The sequence below is a fragment of the Papio anubis genome, chromosome 1 (genome assembly GCF_008728515.1).
Source record: "Papio anubis isolate 15944 chromosome 1, Panubis1.0, whole genome shotgun sequence".
Taxonomy (NCBI): Eukaryota; Metazoa; Chordata; class Mammalia; order Primates; family Cercopithecidae; genus Papio; species Papio anubis.
In genome coordinates, this window is record NC_044976.1 from 146,137,243 (window position 1) to 146,155,717 (window position 18,475).

The window sequence follows — 18,475 nt, forward strand, 5'->3', positions numbered from 1 at the left end:
ACTTAGCTGGGCCTGGTGGCACATGCCCGTAGTCCCAGCTACTTGTGGGACTGAGGTGGGAGAATCGCTTGAGCCCAGGAGGTCAAGGCTGCAGTGAACAGAGATCACACCACTGCACCCCAGCCTGAGTGTCAAAGTAAGACCCTGCCTCAAAAAACAACAAAACAAAAAAAAACAGAAGGTGTAATGGAAGTGTTTTAATATGACTACGGCATCCTCTCACTGAGATCTGCTACCTTTTATTTTATTTTATTTGTTTAGAGACAGGTCTCACTATGTCACCTAGGCTGGAGTGCAGTGACTCCATCATAGCTCACTGTAACCTTGACCTGGGCTCAAGTGATCCTCCCACCTTGGCCTCCCACAGTGCTGGAATTAGAGGCGTAAGCCACCATGCCACCATTTGTAATTTAAGCTGAAAAAGGAGAGCAGGGGCACAAGTCTATATCAGCTAACTCCTCAGCAACAGCTGACCCAAGGCCAACAAACCAGTTGTATAGCCAACAACCAACCAGATTCTGTCTTTCTGAAGACACACAGAGACATCGTAGTCGGATGGTTATGACTAATAAGGCTCTAAGGTTGTTTAGACTGAGAATTGGTAGCCTGCTGGGCACAAGGGAAAGAAAAAAAAGAGAAAGGGAAAAGAGAGAGAAGTGCCATACAGCCCCTGAGTGACAGAGAGAGAAACTCTAAGTTCTGACAATTTTCCAGCTTCAAAACCCAAAGCTGTAAAGTTGACCCTTGAACAACACAGGTTTGAACAGGTCCACTTACCTATAGCTTTTCTTCTGCCTCTGCCACTCCTGAGACAGCAAGACCAATTCCTCCTCTTCCTTCTCTTTGGCCTATTCAACAAGAAAATAGTAAGGATGAAGATCTTTATGACTTTCTCTTCCTTATGATTTTCTTAATAACCTTTTCTCTAGGTTGCTTTATTGTAGGAATGCAGTATATAATACATATAACAAACAAAATATGTGTTTGTCGACAGCTTATGTTGTTGGTAAGGCTTCTATTATTAGTATCCTGTTAGTAGTTAAGTTCTGGGGGAGTCAAAAGTTATGTGTAGGCCAGGCACAGTGGGTCATGTCTGTAATCCCAGCACTTTGAGAGGCTGAGACAGGTGGATCACCTGTGGTCAGAAGTGTGAAACCCTGTCTCTAAAAACAATACAAAAATTAGCTGGGCTTGGTGGCACATGCCTGTAATTCCAGCTACTAGGAGGCTGAGGCAGGAGAATTCCTTGAACCCAGGAAGCAGAGGTTGCAGTGGCCGAGATCATTCCACTGCACTCCAGCCTGGGCAATAGAGTGAGACTCTGTCTAAAAAAAAAAAAAGGAAAGTTATGTGATAGGTAGATGTTTGACTGTGTAGGGCATTGTTTCCTCTAACCCTTGCATTGCTCAGATGTCAGCTGTATCTTCTGTACAAGCTTGGGTTGTATGCTTTCCTTTTCTCTTCCTTATAAAACTAGTCAAAATGAGTTTCTCTTCCCTGTAACTAAATTTCCTTAACTAGAATATTGATTACTGCCAATTCCCACCTTTACTTTAACTGTAGGTTGTAAGTTTTAGAATCTGGTTGTTATATTTTTTATTGGGAAATACAATTGATTTTTGTATGATCCTAAAATTGCTGAACTCTACAATGGTTTATTTTTAGATTCTGTGGACCTTTTAGGTAGTTAATAACCATAAATCTCATGCTTCAAAACCCAGATACCTTGTGTTAGGATAGGATAGGATAGGATAGGATAGGATAGGATAGGATAGGATAGGATAGGATAGGATAGGATAGGATAGGATAGGATAGGCTAGGCTAGGCTAGGCTAGGCTCTGGTAACAAATAAAATTCCAAATCTCACTACCTAATGCAATAAAAGTGGGAAAGCCAAAGTTGGATTTGGCTGCCTTTCTCCACCTTGTATCAGTGTCAGATCATGATAGGGGAAGAGCATGCTGTGGAGTTCTGCAAGAAGCTTTTAAGGTCTAGACCTGAAAATAGCTGACATTCCTTCTTCCCGCATCCCATTGAAAAGAATGTCTCATAACCTCTCTATTTAGGGTTAGGGAAACTAGCGACTGTGAAAAAAGTAAAATAAATGAATATTTGGTAAATTATAATGATCTCTGCCACATAGCTCTTTTTATTTCCTTATCTTACATTGCCTAGGATTACCAGTACAATAATAAATAGAATGTATCTATCTTATTGTATTAACAGGAAGACTGCTAAAGTTTTATCATTAAGTATGATTTTGCTATATGAGTGCTGAATTTTGTCTATTGAGATGATTAAATGTAAATCAACTTCTCTAAGAGCTAAATCCTATATGGTCATTGCTCTGCACTGAATGCAGTTGCCTACTCGCTTTCCAAATCCGTACAATGAAATCCTAACTCTCAATGTGATGTTATTAAGGAAGTGGTAAGGGGACAAATAAGTGAACAGATAGATATAATAGAGTGTAAGATCTATCAAGTAATAAAGGTGGACCTGTGATTAAATTCAAACCCATTTTTCTCTCTTGAGTAGCCATGCTTATGACAAAGAAATTTTGAATGCCTTGTGATTTGTTTGTTTGTTTGTTTGTTTTGAGACGGAGTCTCGCTCTGTCACCCAGGCTGGAGTGCAGTGGCGCGATCTCGGCTCACTGCAAGCTCGGTTTCCCAGGTTCACTCCATTCTCCTGCCTCAGCCTCCTGAGTAGCTGGGATTACAGGTGCCCGCCACCACACCCGGCTAATTTTTTGTAGAGACAGGGTTTCACTGTAGCCAGGATGGTGTCTATCTCCTGACCTCGTGATCCACCCGCCTTGGCCTATGAAAGTGCTGGGATTACAGGTGTGAGCCGCTACACCTGGCCAGAAATGTTGAATGCCTTGTTTTAAACAAATAATTTTAATTTAAATTAAAAAGAGTGTGTAGACATGAGTTGGGAATTTGTAATTCATTTGCAATTCTGGTATTGATGGATTGTTTTATCTTGTACAGGTCATTTGGGCCCTGTGGAATTTAGGATCAACAACAAAATCAGACAGTTGGAGTAGAGTGCCAGTGACAATTTTTAGACCGTTTAACCCTAAGTGTGTTTCTAATAGGCCTTATTTATATGAGAATATTTTATAGTTAACCACAAGTATTTTGTCTGTGTTTATCCATAGTTACAAGCATAGCAGCCCTTTCTTTACTGAATAAAAGTTCAAACAAATCTGATGCATCTTTATTTGGAGCTGCCAATTAAAGTGGGATATAGTATACTTAAGCAGTACTCAACATGTTGGCCATTAATCTCTTAGGGTTCCAGACACTCTTTCAGGGGCTCTGCCAGGGAAAAACTATGTTCATACTAACAGTAAGACTTTACATGTCTTTTTCACCTTCATCCCCTTCATGAGGGTACAATGGAGTTTTCCAGAAGCTCCATGATGTGTGAGGATGTTGTCACTCTGCTGGCTAGTCGTATACATGTCTCAGTATTCTTTTCCTTTAAAAACTTCTCTACTTTGGTTTTCAATGTGGTGACTATTGATAGATATAAAGATCAGAAACAAAAGCTCTTTGGGATCTTCAGTTGTTTTTAAGAAACAAGGGTCTTGAAATCAAAACACTGGAACCACTAATACATTTGACAAGTACATTTTAGCTCCATATAGCACAGAAATAAAAATCATAACCCTGTCTTTTGTCAGCAGAATGACTCTGGGTAAGACATATATAACTTATCTAAGCCTCCATTTCCTTGTGTATAATAATACAAATCTCCTAGCTTCATGTGAAGATGAAATGGGATACACCAAGTCTGACATAATAGGAGCAAAAACTTTGCTCACAAATAATCTACCTTAGGAAGGACAGATAAGAAAATGGTAAACTGGTTGGATGCAGTGGCTCACACCTGTAATCCCAACAATTTGGGAGGCTGAGGCAGGGGGATTGCTTCAGCTCAGGAATTCAAGACCGGCCTGGGCAACATAGTGAGGCCTTGTCTCTACCAAAAAAATAAAAAATAAATATATATATATATATATAAATTTTGTATATATATACACACAAAAAAATTAGCCAGGCATGGTGGCACGCACCTGTGGTGGCTCAGGATGCTGAGGTGGGAGGATTCTTTGAGTCTTGGAGACAGAGGTTGCAGTGAGCTGAGATCATGCCGCAATACTCCAGCCCGGCCAACAGAGTGAGACTCTGTCTCAAAAAAATTTAAAACTGAAAAGAAAATAGTAAATGAATAGCTTTTGTTACCACAAGGGAGGAGAACTAAATACCTGGGGCATGGGGAGGAGATGGGGAACTTTTCATTGCTGCTGCACCCTTCACTTAGAAGGTCCAGTTTATCAAAAGTAATAATTTAGTTAAAACCTTAACAAATATTTTTTAAAGAATTTCCCTGCTCCTCATAGATATAGCCTGGTAGTTTACATATCACTTCATTTTTTATGAAGTATTGTTATTGCAAATTTATCTATGCAAAGAGCTAAGCATGCAATGATTGTTGCTGTGGTTATAAAATACTGCTTTGCTAAGGATGCTGTAGCTAACTCACAGTTAATTGGCTGAGGCCTGAGCACACCCATATCAGTTTCCCGTATACAGATTTTTGGTTAACTTGGTTTCTATATGCAAAGTGAGAAGAAAGTTCTAATTTTAAATATATATATAAAATATCTTTCTCTCCTGACTCATAAATCTCTACCTCATTATTGAAAAATTACCATCAATATAAAAATATACTCCTGGTATCTCTCATTTTTTAAATATGGGACTCCATGGGCCCCTCCAGCTACCATCTCCTGTTCCTGTTCCCCTTTACAGCCAAACTTCTCAAAAGAATACATTAATATTCCCTGTTTCTACCTCTACACATCTGTTCTCCCTTCCACCTGCTCCAACCAGGTTTCTATCCTTATCACTCCATTAAAAGGCTCATATCAAGACCACTTGCCACCAAATCAAGAGCTCTACCTGTGCACAGCTTCCTGAACATTGCAGCATCATTCGACACTGCTTACCACATGTCCTTTAAAAAAAATACCCTCTTCTCTCAGTTTCAAGGAGATCATACTGTACTGGTTTTCTTACCTTTATTGTTCTGGTCTCAGCTTCTATTATTGATTTCCTCTCTGCTGCTGTCCCAGTCAACCTCATCCTGCATCTGCCACTGAGTTTGGTCCTGAGCCCTCTCTTCTACTTGACCTACACTCTCTCCTTAGACTATTCCTAGACTCATTCAAATCTACTTCTTAGACTTCACTCTACATTCACTTCTTCGCCCCAGACCTTCAGTTTAAATTCTGTCCATATTCACTGGTAATACAAACACTTTTGAACACTCACTCTAGTCCAGCCACAATTAGAGGCATTTGGGGTTTAGAGAGAATGAAATAGATGCAGGCCTTTGACTCTGTGGAGTTTACGTTCTAGACCTTACACAGTTGTGGGAATAGCTGGGAAAGTGAAGATTTGGGGAGGAGAGTAAGAAGATGAGTAAGGGAGTTGCCACCCTACCCATTCAAGAAGCCAAGGATGACTAGCCACTTTAGTGTTCCTGCCACAGATGCCTATGGAGAGGTCTATGGAAAGCAACTCCTCTGTGTAGCTACCATCTCTGTGGGGCCAGCACCAAATGTCAGGTAGACCTGGGCCACTGTTGGTTAAAGAGTCAGCAGCTGGAAAGAAGAGTCAGATTGGAGCAGAGGAGAATGAGGACAATCTGGAACCCACTTGCACCTCTGCGTCTATTCATCTTCACATCTAACTTCAACCATGTTCGAAGAGTAATGGCCACTGATTTACTTTCATTCTATAAATTGTACATAAATTTATCTTTAATCCAGAACCAGATAGAGAAGATATATTACTTACTGCTATATATAACAAAGTACTACAAACTTAGTAGCTTAAAAACAATTTCTACTTGTTATCTCACAGTTCCCCTTTGTCAAGAGTCCACGCCTTTTGTTCAAGGTCTCATGAGGCTACAATTAGGGTGTCTGTTGGGCTGTGTTCTCATCTGGAGGTTTGAATGGAGAAACATTTACTTCCAAGCAAATTCAAGTTGTTAGCAGAGTTCATTTCCCTTGTGTGGGAATGGGAGGGAGGCCCTGGCTTCCTGTTGGCTGTTGGCTCTCATGTCCTAGAGACCACCCAGGTCCCCTTCACAGGGGTCCTTCACAGGTCCTCTCATAGCATGGTAGCTTACTTCTTAAAGACCAGCTGGAGGATTTCACTTTCAGTCTGCTTAGATGGTGTCTGCCATATTTATGCCAGTGACATCCCAGAGCTTTGCCATTTTCTGTTAGTTAGCAACAAGGCATAGGCCTTGACTGCACTCAGTGGGAGGGAGAATCACCCAAGGGCATGATTCATTGCAGGGGTTGCCTTAGGGCATATCTCCCATAGAAGGAATTCTGAGATATGGATTTTCACCTTAACCAATTTGACATAATACAAACTTCAAAAAAGGGAAAATCAAGAGATCATATGGAGACTTGTTAAGTTTGAGATGTATTAGACATCCAAATGAAGAGGTTAATAAGGCAATTGGATATAAGACTGGATTTCGGGAGACATGTCCAAGGGCCCTCAAATGTGTATTCCTAATTCAGTCTCTTCTCAAACCTATAGATTCATTGGTCTGTCAACTTGATATCTTGAACTTAACAAGGCCAAAGTTTTTCCTTCCCTCTCCAAATCTGTTAGTGCTCAGACTTCTACATCTCATTAAATGGTACCATCACCTACCCTTTCTCTCAAGAAAAAAAACCCGAGAATCGTCCTTCATTCCTCTTTCCCTTGCCTTCTACATTCAATCCATCATAATTCTATTGGCTCTACTTTCAAAATATAAATCCATCCCCTTAATTCTATCTCTACCATTACCACCCTAGTCCAAGCCACTATTACCCCTTCCTGGCCTTCAGCAAAAGCCTTTGGATGTCTCCCCTCCCTCTCTTGACCTTTGAACTGCATTGTGTTCCTCCCAAAATGCGTACATTGGAGCCCTAACCCCCAGGGTGAGTGTATTTGGAGATAGGGCCTTTAGGAAGGTAATTAAGCTTAAGTGAGGTCATAAAGGTGGGACCTTCATCCTATAGGGTCAATGTTCTTATAAGAAGAAGAAACATCAGCGATATCTCTCTGCATGCACACAAACATGACATGGGAACACATCCAGAAGACAGCTGTCTATAAGCCAGAAGAGAGGCCTCACCAGAAGCCAACCGTGAAGGCACTTTGATCTTAGACTTCTAACCTCAAGAATTGCAAGAAAATGAACTTCTGTGTTTAAGGCAACTCAGTCTGTGGTTCTTTGCTATATAGCAGCCCAAGTAGACAAATGCAATGGCCTCCATATATTCTTCACACATCAGTCAGAATGATTTATTTAAAACCTAAATTGTGTCACACCCTTGCTTATGGGCCTTCGATAGTTTTCCACTGAAATGGGAATCAGACTTGAACTCTTTACCTTGGCCTCCAGGATTTATACCATCTAGCTCCTGCTCATCTCTTTGACCTTCTCCTGGGCCATTCTCCTCTCCCCCACCTGGCTTGGTCACACTAGCTCCTTCCTGTCAACAAAAACACCAAGTCTGTTCCCATCTTAGAGTTTCTCTTCTGCTCTTGCTCTTGCCCAAAAATTTCTCCCCTGATACTTCACACAGCTGGTGTTTTTCTGCTCTCTTGCCTAAATGTAACTTCCTCAAGGATCTTTCTTACCTGCCCTTGTTAAATCAAGAATTTCATTCACTCTTCCCCACCACCTAAGCCCAAACACTAATTAGTGCACCACTCTACCTATTCCCTTCATAATTTACCACAATCTCCAATTCTCTCTCTCTGTCTTGATATCTCTCTCTCTCTCTCTCTCTGTTTATGTATTGCCCATTTGTCCTCCTTTATAATGTAAAACTCAGGAAGGTAATGACTTTGCCTCCCTTGCTTTCTATTGTATCCTCAGAGATTAGGAGCATGCCTAGTGTATAAGAAGTTCTCAATACATGTGTGTTTAATCAAGACTTAAATAAATATAAAGCTATGGCCCAAATGAAAATTTTTATATGAGTTTTAGTACAGTTTTGCTACTATTTCCATAGAATAGCTTATCAGAGTGAAATTGCTGGGTCACAGTGTATGCACATTTTTAATTTTGATAGATCAGAAGTACTGCTTTTTAATATTTAGTGTGACTGATTTGCCACTTTAAAATTTAATTATCACAAATTTAATTTTTTTCCTCTTCTCCTTTGAAAAATGAAGCATTTTAAAACCATTTCCCCCCAATGTTTTTATGATAACTGAAGCATCATTGTTCATTTTGCAATAACTCTAGTTTTTGCTTTATAGTTTAAATTGATACAGCCAATTTGTCTATAAAGAAAATATCTGTGAATTGAGTCTTCTTTTTGAGTTGACCCCTCTGTTACAAAATGAATGATGTATTCTAAAGAGAGAGAGAGAAAAAAAAATCCTTCTCCCTTTTCACATATCATTCTTCTTTTCTGAGTGTAGAGAGTCATTGGAGTAAAAGCATTAAAGTGATCCCAGTGTTAATACGTGAATCCTCCAAGCTGAACATTTTAAGTTTGAAATTTACAATTGTTATAACAATTGGCCCCTGCCTAATCCATTAGGCGACAGCATTAGCTAGTAGCTAGAACCCAGAGCTAGGAATGCTTTAACACTTATGAGTACATTTGAGTTGGCCTCATTGTTACCCAGTTGTCAATAGTATCCTTAACATTTCCAGCTGCCTCATCACTGTTTGACATGTACAAGGGGCTGGGACAAGGGTGTAGAGGGTTCCACTCAAACATGTCCCCAATATCAAGAGAAAACACACTTTAGGAACGCGTGGTTCTGATAGTGGGTCAGGACAGAAAACAGGAAAATTGGTTTTAACGCCATTCAGTTGTTATGCTCCCTGCCTCAATTGAAATCAAAAGAAAAATCCTTCTGTCTAAAGGATAATTACAAATTTTGAAATAGAGCTAACATTCCACAAAGAAAATTTTAAATCTTTTTTCTAAGAAAATACTTTCCTATTACCTTGTACAAATGGCAATCTATACTTATTGGCTGAATAATAATTAAGTGAGTTAATTAATTAATTCCTGGCAGATTTATTATTTCATTAGTCACTGACCATGATCTTATACCACGATAGGGTGAAATTTAAAAGTTCTTCCATTATTCCTTCAAATTGCATTGTAGAGCTCTTCACACATAATTAGTTCTTCAATGTTTTGCCTAATGTTACTTATTGTTTCCTAACAAATGCGTTTCAGAAACTTTAGGGTGACATTCACAGCCCTCTTCAGTCTTATCACAATCCCCTTTACAGCCACAATCCCCACTATTCCCCTGCAACCATTACACTTCTGCTATGTTGAACTGCCACCCAAGTATCTCCAGAACTTTCTTCTGTTCCTTCTTCTAATTCTTCATCTATTTTCATCTACTCAAACTCTACATCTTTCCTGGTCTGTATCAAGTGCCACATCTCAATTAAGTCTTCCCCAAGTCCTCACCCCCTTTCTTCTGCATTACAAGTATCTCCTTAGTATTTCTCTGGCACTCATTATAGCACTGCCACACTGAATTGTGTGTATGTATATACATTATTGATTTGCTCTATTAGATTATAAGTTCCTCAGAGTCAAGAGTCTGTGTTACCCATCTTATATCTTCCATTGCAATTTTATAGAGTCTTTTGCATAAAAGATGCTCAAAAATGTTTTAAAGAAGTAAACCAGCTGCTGAGAAACAATGCTAAATGTTTGCACTGAGCATTTTGGCAGCTGCGTCATCCCACTTGGTGATGCCGCCTTACACATACACACTAAAACAACAGGCCTGAACACTAAACAATAGGCCATCGTCCTAAAGGGTATTTTGTTCTACCTTTCTTGTATTGTGAATTGATCTTTGATTCCAGAGCAACTCTGCATATATGTGAGTGCTGTCAAAATAAATGCCTTTTTTGTCTCACAACCTTAGATATATTTAGGTGAAGATGGCACTGGTAAAGGAAGTGTGCAGGTAAAATTCATGAAAATGTTCTGATGATGTTGGAAGTTCTGACAATGTTGGAAGTCTCATGCCTAGTGAACCATGGATAAGTATTCAAGTTTGATATTTGCCTAATGCTTGGTTTAAAAAAAAAAAAAAGTAATTTCTGTATCAAGACTGATTTGATGGCCAGGGGCTGTGACTCATGCCTGGACTTTGGGAGGCCATCGACTTTGGGAGGCCCCAGGACTTTGGGAGGCCATGGTGGGTGGATCACTGAAATCCAAAGTTCAAGACCAGTCTGGCTAAGATGGCGAAACCCCATCTCTACTAAAACAAAAATTAGCTGGGCATGGTGGCAGGCACCTGTCATCCCAGCTACTTGGGAGACTGAAGCATGAGAATCGCTTGAACCCAGGAGGCGGAGGTTGCAGTGAGCTGAAATTGCGCCGTTGTATTCCTTGCATTCCAGCCTGGGCTACAAGAGTGAAACTTCATCTCAAAAAAAAAAAAAGAAAAAGAAAAGAAAAGAAACTGATTTGAATTTTGCAAAATAGTATTAGATATAAATATGTTGATCAACTTTTGGGGAACTTAAAGGTTAACTTTATAAATGGAGAGGAAAAATAGTCCTGCAGAATCCACGCCTCAAATTATCTGGCTTTCAGAAATCTAGAAAAATATTGCGTGTTGATTTGTCAGCATTACAACACATAAAAGTCATCCAATTGCCTGGATATACTCTATCCAAAGTCATGACTTTTAGATAACAGTTAATGGGAGCTTGAACTGCTTCTCACATTTTACTTGTAATCTAAATCAGAAACTCTAGGTCTCAGGTACAATCATTCCTTATCATTAAGACAGGTAAAATACAATTTATGATAAAGGATCTGGGCAGTTCAACTTAAGAATACAAAGGTTAATATACTTAAATCTAGATTCCTCTGAAGTTCTCTTTGTGCAAAAAGGTGAATTTTTGATGTGACTTATTCTCTGGTTCTTGGTATTCATGATAACTAAGGAGGCAAGGGAACCCCATGACTTGGTTGGGATGCAGAAGCCAAAACTCATCCATTTCAGGATAAGGAGCCCAGGATAAGGAGAATCATAAATGAAAGACAAAGGCAGAAGAAATCCTACTGGCTTAGAATGAAGTTGATGGTGACCAGGAAGATTAACCCTTTCCAAAATATAATATGCACACATAATACTCTGTTGATGAACACACAGTGCCTATACATCATTGTTTTGGTTCATTAGTGGGAGCAGGGTAAAAAGATTCCTAAGGGCTACGGTAAGGGAGCTTAGTGAAAATGCACCACAAAGACCAGAGGGAAAGCTCTGGAAATTGCTGGATCATCAGATCAATAGACTCAAAGATGACTAAGTTGGGAAGCTTTATGCAGTTTAAACATTTGTGCAGGGAGTATCCCCTCACAGTCTTTTATTGACAGCTACAGATCAATGGTAATTTTTTATCATTTTCAACCTACATAAACCTATTGACCCCATGGCCACCTTTGGGGCACTTCAAGTCGTCAAAAATAATCAGAGGAGATGGTGTAAAATTGTCAGATGGCTGAAGACTCCAAGTAGTTTCTTATGTCCCCAGGAGCTGAGTCGAGAGGTTAAAATATAGTTCAAATTGCCAGCAGAACATCAACTGACAGAGTGTTCCAGAGAGTCTTGTCTATATGTCTCATAAAATGAGGCACTGATTTGTATCCAAACTCTGACCTTCATGCATATAAAGTTAAAGAAGAAAAAAAGAGGCTGAATTCCATTGAAGACATTAGATTGCAAAGAATGGATTATTCCTAGTAAAATTGTTACGTCATCTTCTTCATCTGCTGCCTAACAAAAGTAGTTGATGAGTTTGTAGAATTATGTACAATATGGATATGGACATAGAATGAACAAAGACAAAATGGAAGCAAGTGCAAGGTGGCAGGCCAGACGTCAGGGACAACAAAAAAATGTAGCTCAAATAAATCATTAGGAAGAGTGAAAGGAAGGAAGGAGCAAAATAATGGCAATGAAGGGGAAGAAGTAAGAGTATTGAATTAAGATAATCTCTATAGAGGAAAAGGAATGAAAGAAGATGGAAAGGGTGAATAAGAGGAAAGAGAAAGTAAGGAACGGAAGAAAGGTGAAGCAAAGGAGTGAAAAGGAGGAAAATCGTCTTTAGTGATGACATTTCCTAGTCAGTGAGACAGAATGCTACATCTCCAAAGGAAGGAACTGAATCCAAAACATCTAAGATCCACAGTGCTCAAGCAAATATCCTGAATTTAAGAACAATAACAACCAACTGAGTACGTAAATGAGAGCCAACCCAATCCACAGAGTGAACTGCATCCAAATTTTGCAGCAGGATTCTAAATTGTGAACTTTGATGTTGGAAATTCATTCAGGAGAGAATAATATAAATTATTTCCTAAAATGTCAAAGAATAAATTGGCAAGGATTGTCTTGCCATTTTTATGTTTTCTTCATTTTTTAATATAGCTTTTACTAAACATTGACAAAAACTATGTCTATTATTTAGATCTATTTAAGTAGTCTATATTTGTTATGTGTGTGTGTGTATATATGTGTGTATATATATGTGTGTACTATATATATATTATATATATATAATATATATATATAAAACTCTTCAGGAATAACAAATTAGCCAGATGCAATGGCTCACACCTGTAATCCCAGCATTTTTGGGCAGCCAAGGCAGAAGGATGACTTGAGCTCGAAAGTTGGAGACCAACCTGGGCAACATAGTAATACCCAATCCCTATGAAAAGAAAAGAAAAGAAAATAGGGAGGGAGGGAGGGAGGGAGAGAGAGAGAGAGAAAGAAAGAGAGAGAAAGAAAGAAAGAAGAAAGAAAGAAAAAGAAAGGAAGGAAGGAAGGAAGGAAGGAAGGAAGGAAGGAAGGAAGGAAGGAAGGAAGGAAGGAAGGAAGGAAGGAAGGAAGGAAGGAGGGAAGGAAAGGAAGGTAGGGAAGATTTATTTTAATTAGCCACATGGTGATACATGCCTGTAGTCACAGGTACTTCAGAAGCTGAGGCAGGAGAATCATTTGAACCCAGGAGTTCAAGGCTGCACCGAGCCGTGATCATGCCACTACACTCCAGCCTAGGCAAAAGAACCAAAATAATAATAATAATAATAAATTAAATAAATAAATAAATAAATAATGTAAAAGGAGAACTTGTCCTCAGTATAATTTCATGATACAGAAATTCTTTTTTACATCTCAACAGGTGGTTCTTTCTCTCTTTTTTTATAAGATACATATAGACCAGGTTAAGCAAAATAACTGTCGTAATGACCCTTTGTAGGAGTATACCCCTAAACTTCTTCCGTGCCAGGCATGCATGAACTTCAAATTGCAACCTACGGGCCATATTTCTATATTAGATGGTGGAGGTTTTGAAGCTAGGGCATTTTGCATTACTTCTGTTTTCAAGGATCTGAGCCATAAATGTTTATTAAAAGATTATATAATGAAATCAGAAATCAGTTTTGTTATTTTTTTAATGGTTGCCTGGAGTGTGTTGGATGACTGAATGCCAGTTGTTAATCATTAAGTACTCATGTTACCAAAAGTGTTTGATAGTATTGCCATCTAGGGGCTGAATGGAATTCTCAGCTCTGAAATAAACTGTAATTGAGCAGGTGCAGCTATTGACAATATACATATGTTTTTGCTTTATAGCCCACATGCTTTTCATGTTTCTTATGACAAAAGCTTATGAAAAAATGTCCCCCAGCAGCCCACCTTTTTTATATATAATCTGTTAGAGGTGATTACTATTTGCTTTGGAGCGTATGCTTTTTTGGCATCTATTACTGAATATTCTGAACAAAGAATTATTCTTTTTTGCATTATTAATCTTGTCCATGTTTGCCTTATTTCCACAGAAAAGGAATCATTTATCAGAAAAGAATGTTTGTAATCGGGACTTGTAGCATCTTCAGATTTAATATTCATTATGGTCACTCTAGTTCTGTGCTATATTTATCTAAAAGGCCAATCCAATGTTGTGGAGAAATAACTTTTTAAATATTTATGATCTAACTTTTAATATTTTAAAAAAGATAAATTAGTATTTCTGTAAAATTTGTTTCAGAGTCTGGTTGCTCAGCAAATGTTTAAATATTAAAAGATTTCAAGAGGTTAGCATGTAATATCATAATGGGACTTATTGAAATAGGAAAATTGACTTTACAAGTTTTTGATATGTGAGGGAAATTGTATTTTCTCTGCCTATGTTTAACACATAACAAGAATTAACACAGTTAAAATGTATAGCCAATAATGTCAGAAAACAGCACCAAAACCCATTTCTATATTGTTTTGTTTTTGTCTAACCGCTTTGTTTGGAAAACAATTCTGTTTTATTTTGTTATCTTGTTTTAGATTTTATCCAAAATGATATTTGGATTTCCCCAAATTAAGGATGATTTTCTTACATATAATTTTTTCTGATGTTCTTGGGTACCTACTTTCAGAAATAACTTTCACTACTCCACCTTATATTCATCCTCCTCCTTGTTCAAAGACCAAATTCTTCAAGCCTAGCTAACAATTACTTTGGTAGGTTTCATAGTTTTACTTATGGTGCTTTTAACAAATGAAAATATTTTTATATCTATAATAATAATAAACTTCTCTAAGGGTGTTTGTGCATGTATAGTTGAATTGGCTTGTTATTTTTTTCTTGTGTTTATTTGTTTTATTGAATTCATAAGGTATACATACATGCCAAGAGAATGAGAGAGGGAGACTGGGAAGATGGAGAGTCTTGTGCACAAACAGATAGTGTTGGGGATTTGGAAATTAGGGGTGTTCAGATTAGCTCTCCAAACCCTTAATATTAACCTTGCAGGCAATTATCCCAGTCTCTGACATGCAACTTGGTACCACTGATTTCCATTTTGAGGTGGATGCAGCACTGATCTGAAGCATCATGGTTTTTTCTTTTTTTTTTTTTTTTTTTAAATGTTTATATATCACATGCTTTGGGTTGCAAGCACTGAAAAATCAAGGATCCTATCTGATCCACTTTCTGAGTGTCTGAAATCATACAACATTGGGTAATATATTCAAGGTGTCAACAAAAACAAGAAAAAATGCATCATTTTCTTAATGATAATTCAAAACTCTGCCATAGTGTTTGTGCTGCTGTTGCCTATGTGCTTTGGCCATGAGGTTCAGAGAATGACTTTCCAGCAGTATTGTCAGTTTCAAAAAACAAAAAACAAAAACAACTTACTTTGTTAACTTTCTTACAGGGAACAAGCCATCAAGCCCACCTGTTCGGATTAGAACCATTCACAACATATCTCATTGGTGTTGTGGCTGCAAACCATGCAGGAGAAATTTTAAGCCCCTGGACTCTGATTCAAACCTTAGAATCTTCCCCAAGTGGACTGAGAAACTTTATAGTAGAACAGAAAGAGAATGGCCGGGCATTGCTACTACAGTGGTCAGAGCCTATGAGAACCAATGGTGTGATTAAGGTAATGTCTACCCTGCGTAAGAAATTATGTTTGGTGTTCTCCAGGTAAATAGATGAGCCCTGACATGCCATCAGGTCACTGTGGGAAAACTCCCTTCGCAGCCTGTTTAATTCCTCTTGATAGCTCCTCCAGGCACTTAATCATAGATCAGAGAAAACTAGCTCAGATGTATGATGCTTCCTGTGAACCCAACACTGGGCTAAATGCTCTCCATGGATTATCTCATTTAATCCTCACATCAACCCTGCTAGGTGGGTACCACTAAACCTCATGAGGCATATGCAGGCTAAATAACAACCCAAGCCTACACTGTGAGTAATTGAGTTGGGATTTGAAGCCAGGAACTCACATCAGAACTGAACTCGAAATGACTGTTCTTACGGCCTCCTGAATTATCCTATCCAGTTATTTGCTTAAGACTTGCCTAATTTATGCTTCAAAAGAGCTCACCAAGCAAGCCATAGGTGTCTGCTAACTTTCCAACTTCTGTATGTAGCCATGAGAAACAGTGTTATAAATGTCATATACATATCTCAAGCTCCGTCAGCCCGTGAGTGCAGGGGAGACTGTATTTTCATGAAGAGCCTGCATTTTGATGATTTGAACCTTCCGTCACACAAAAGCCAGCCCTTATCTACCTCTCTGATGTTCCTTCCCAAGGATGGTGGCAGATATACCTGTTAGTTCATGCTACTGCCTTTACCTCCAGTCTCTCCTGGCCCTGATCCATCTCTTAGGCCCTCATAAACTACCTTCTGCAGGCTGGGACTGCAGAGCCCCCCAGCCTGCAGTTGCTATAGATACACCACCCTTTTGTTCGCCACTCCTTCTCCAAGAGGCAAAGACTCCCACATTAATTCCACATCACGGGGTTGAGACTAAGCTGTTACTTTTAATAAAGCCTCCCTGAAAACCATAAGAGAGGGATGACAGCAGGAAATTACGTGCAGCAATAACTAAGAACTGTAACTAGAGCTCACAGGCCCAGGTCCATCCTGTGGGCCTCTCTGTGGGCTGCCTCTCTGCCTAGCTTCAAGGCCTGCTGCAAGTAGCAGTAGCAAGCTGCTTCCCACCAGCCTGCCTACATGTGGACAGAAGCCAGACTTCTCCCCCCTGGGGCAAGAGGCTTGAGCCTTAGGATTCATGACCTTAAAATCCAAATCACGGCCCCAAGGCACCCATCAGAAAAGAAAGCTCCTTCCCTCAAAGCACTTCTCCTTGTGGGTATTTGGAGCCACGACAGCATCTGCTTCTTCCTGGCATGATTGACAATAAGAATATTGACTCCTTGGACCTTTATTTACTTTTCACCAAATATTAAGCAAATATTTGGTGAAATACTTCTACCAAGTGCCATATACTTATTCAAGAGTGAACCAGACAGTCAAGTTCCCTGATGTTACAGACCGTGTGCGAGTGCACGTGCATGTGTGTGTGTTTGTGTGTGAATAAATGTGGCAGAGTATATGAATGGTGGGGATACAGAAAAGCAAACAATAAGCTAGTAAATAAATAAGCAAGGGAATTACAGAGAGCAATGAATGCTATAAAGAAAATTAAATAGAATAATGTAATTAGGCCTGCTCAGACTATTTTAGAATGGAATATCATTTGAATCAAGTTGACATTTGAGCTGAGTCCTGAATGACAAGACAGAGTTAGTCATGTGAAGATATGGGGGCAAAATATTCCAGACTAAATGAACAGCAAATGCAAGGCCTGAAGCCAGGAATGAACTTGGTGTATTCAAGGAAAGAGAAGAAAGCTAGTGTGTATGAAGTATTTGGGGGAAAGAAAGATGGCACTAGAAGAGGTTGGAGGGACTGGTAGGAGATAAATTGTACCCAACCTTGTAGACTGTGGTAAAGAGTTCAGAATTTGTTCCAAGTGCAATGAAAAATTACTGAATGCTTTAAGCAAAGGAATAACATGATCAAATTTGTTTTTAAAAATCACTCTGGCTACCCTGTGGAAAATGGACTATACAAGGACCAATGGAGTTTGAGAACTATTGAAGATTTCAAGGTAGAATTGAAGTTGGCTCAAATTAGAGTAGCAGTTGTGAAGTCATGCACTATAGGTGAATTGAAGGTAAATACAGAAGATAGAGATGACAAAACGTGTTAATGAGCTGAATGACAGACGTGAAGGAAAGAGAGTGCTTTAGGATGACTTTTGGGTTTAGGCTTTGGGCTATTGATGAGGAAGCGGAGACAGGAAGACGAACAAGTTTGAAGGGGCAAGCAGATAGTGTGAAGTACAAGTCTAAAACTGCTGAGAGAGTTATTTGCTGGGATAAATATTCAGAATCCGTTAGCAAGTGGATGTCCTTTAAACCCATGGTGCCAGAGGAGGTCAGCTATGGAGAGAATGTAACTCAACCTGTTGTGAGTCTGGGATCAAGGCCTGAGGCATAAATATGGAGGTCAAGAGGAGGAAAGAGAGCCAGCAAAGACTGGTAAGAGGGAATTAGGCTAGAAGGAAAAGTACATGAGTGGAGTGTCCGAAAAGAGAAGAGAAAATATGCCAAAATGCTGCTGAGAGCACAAGCAAATTGAGGGCAGAGAAGCCACCCTGAATATAGGAATGAGGAGGTCACTGTGATCTTGACAAAGATAGTAAGCAGTAGAATGGGAAACCTGATTGCCATGGCTGGTTGAGGAGAGAATGGTAAGGGAGGAAATTAGGACAACTCATTAAAGCCATTTAGATGAAAAGAAAAGCAGAGAAATGGAGCAATAGATGGAGACTGTGGGATGGTGAAGTTTTATGTAAAATCATTGAAAAATACTAGAGTACATTTAAACAGAATGGAAATAACCAGTAGAGGGAGATAAACTGGTGACGTAGGAGATAATGAGAATAACGGCAGTAGTGAAGTCATGGGGAGGGAGGAAGGGATGGGATACAGTGCTCAGGTGG

The 18,475-nt window shown here is 39.1% G+C and overlaps 1 protein-coding gene across 1 annotated transcript in view; it reads left to right on the forward strand.

Annotated features, from left to right (window-relative positions):
- Window positions 1-18,475, forward strand: part of USH2A (usherin) — a 790,277-nt gene that overhangs the window by 721,351 nt on the left and 50,451 nt on the right. The window contains exon 61 of the mRNA XM_021927201.2: window positions 15,326-15,553. Within this exon, the coding sequence (XP_021782893.2) occupies window positions 15,326-15,553 (228 nt within the window). The remainder of the gene's footprint in view (window positions 1-15,325; window positions 15,554-18,475) is intronic.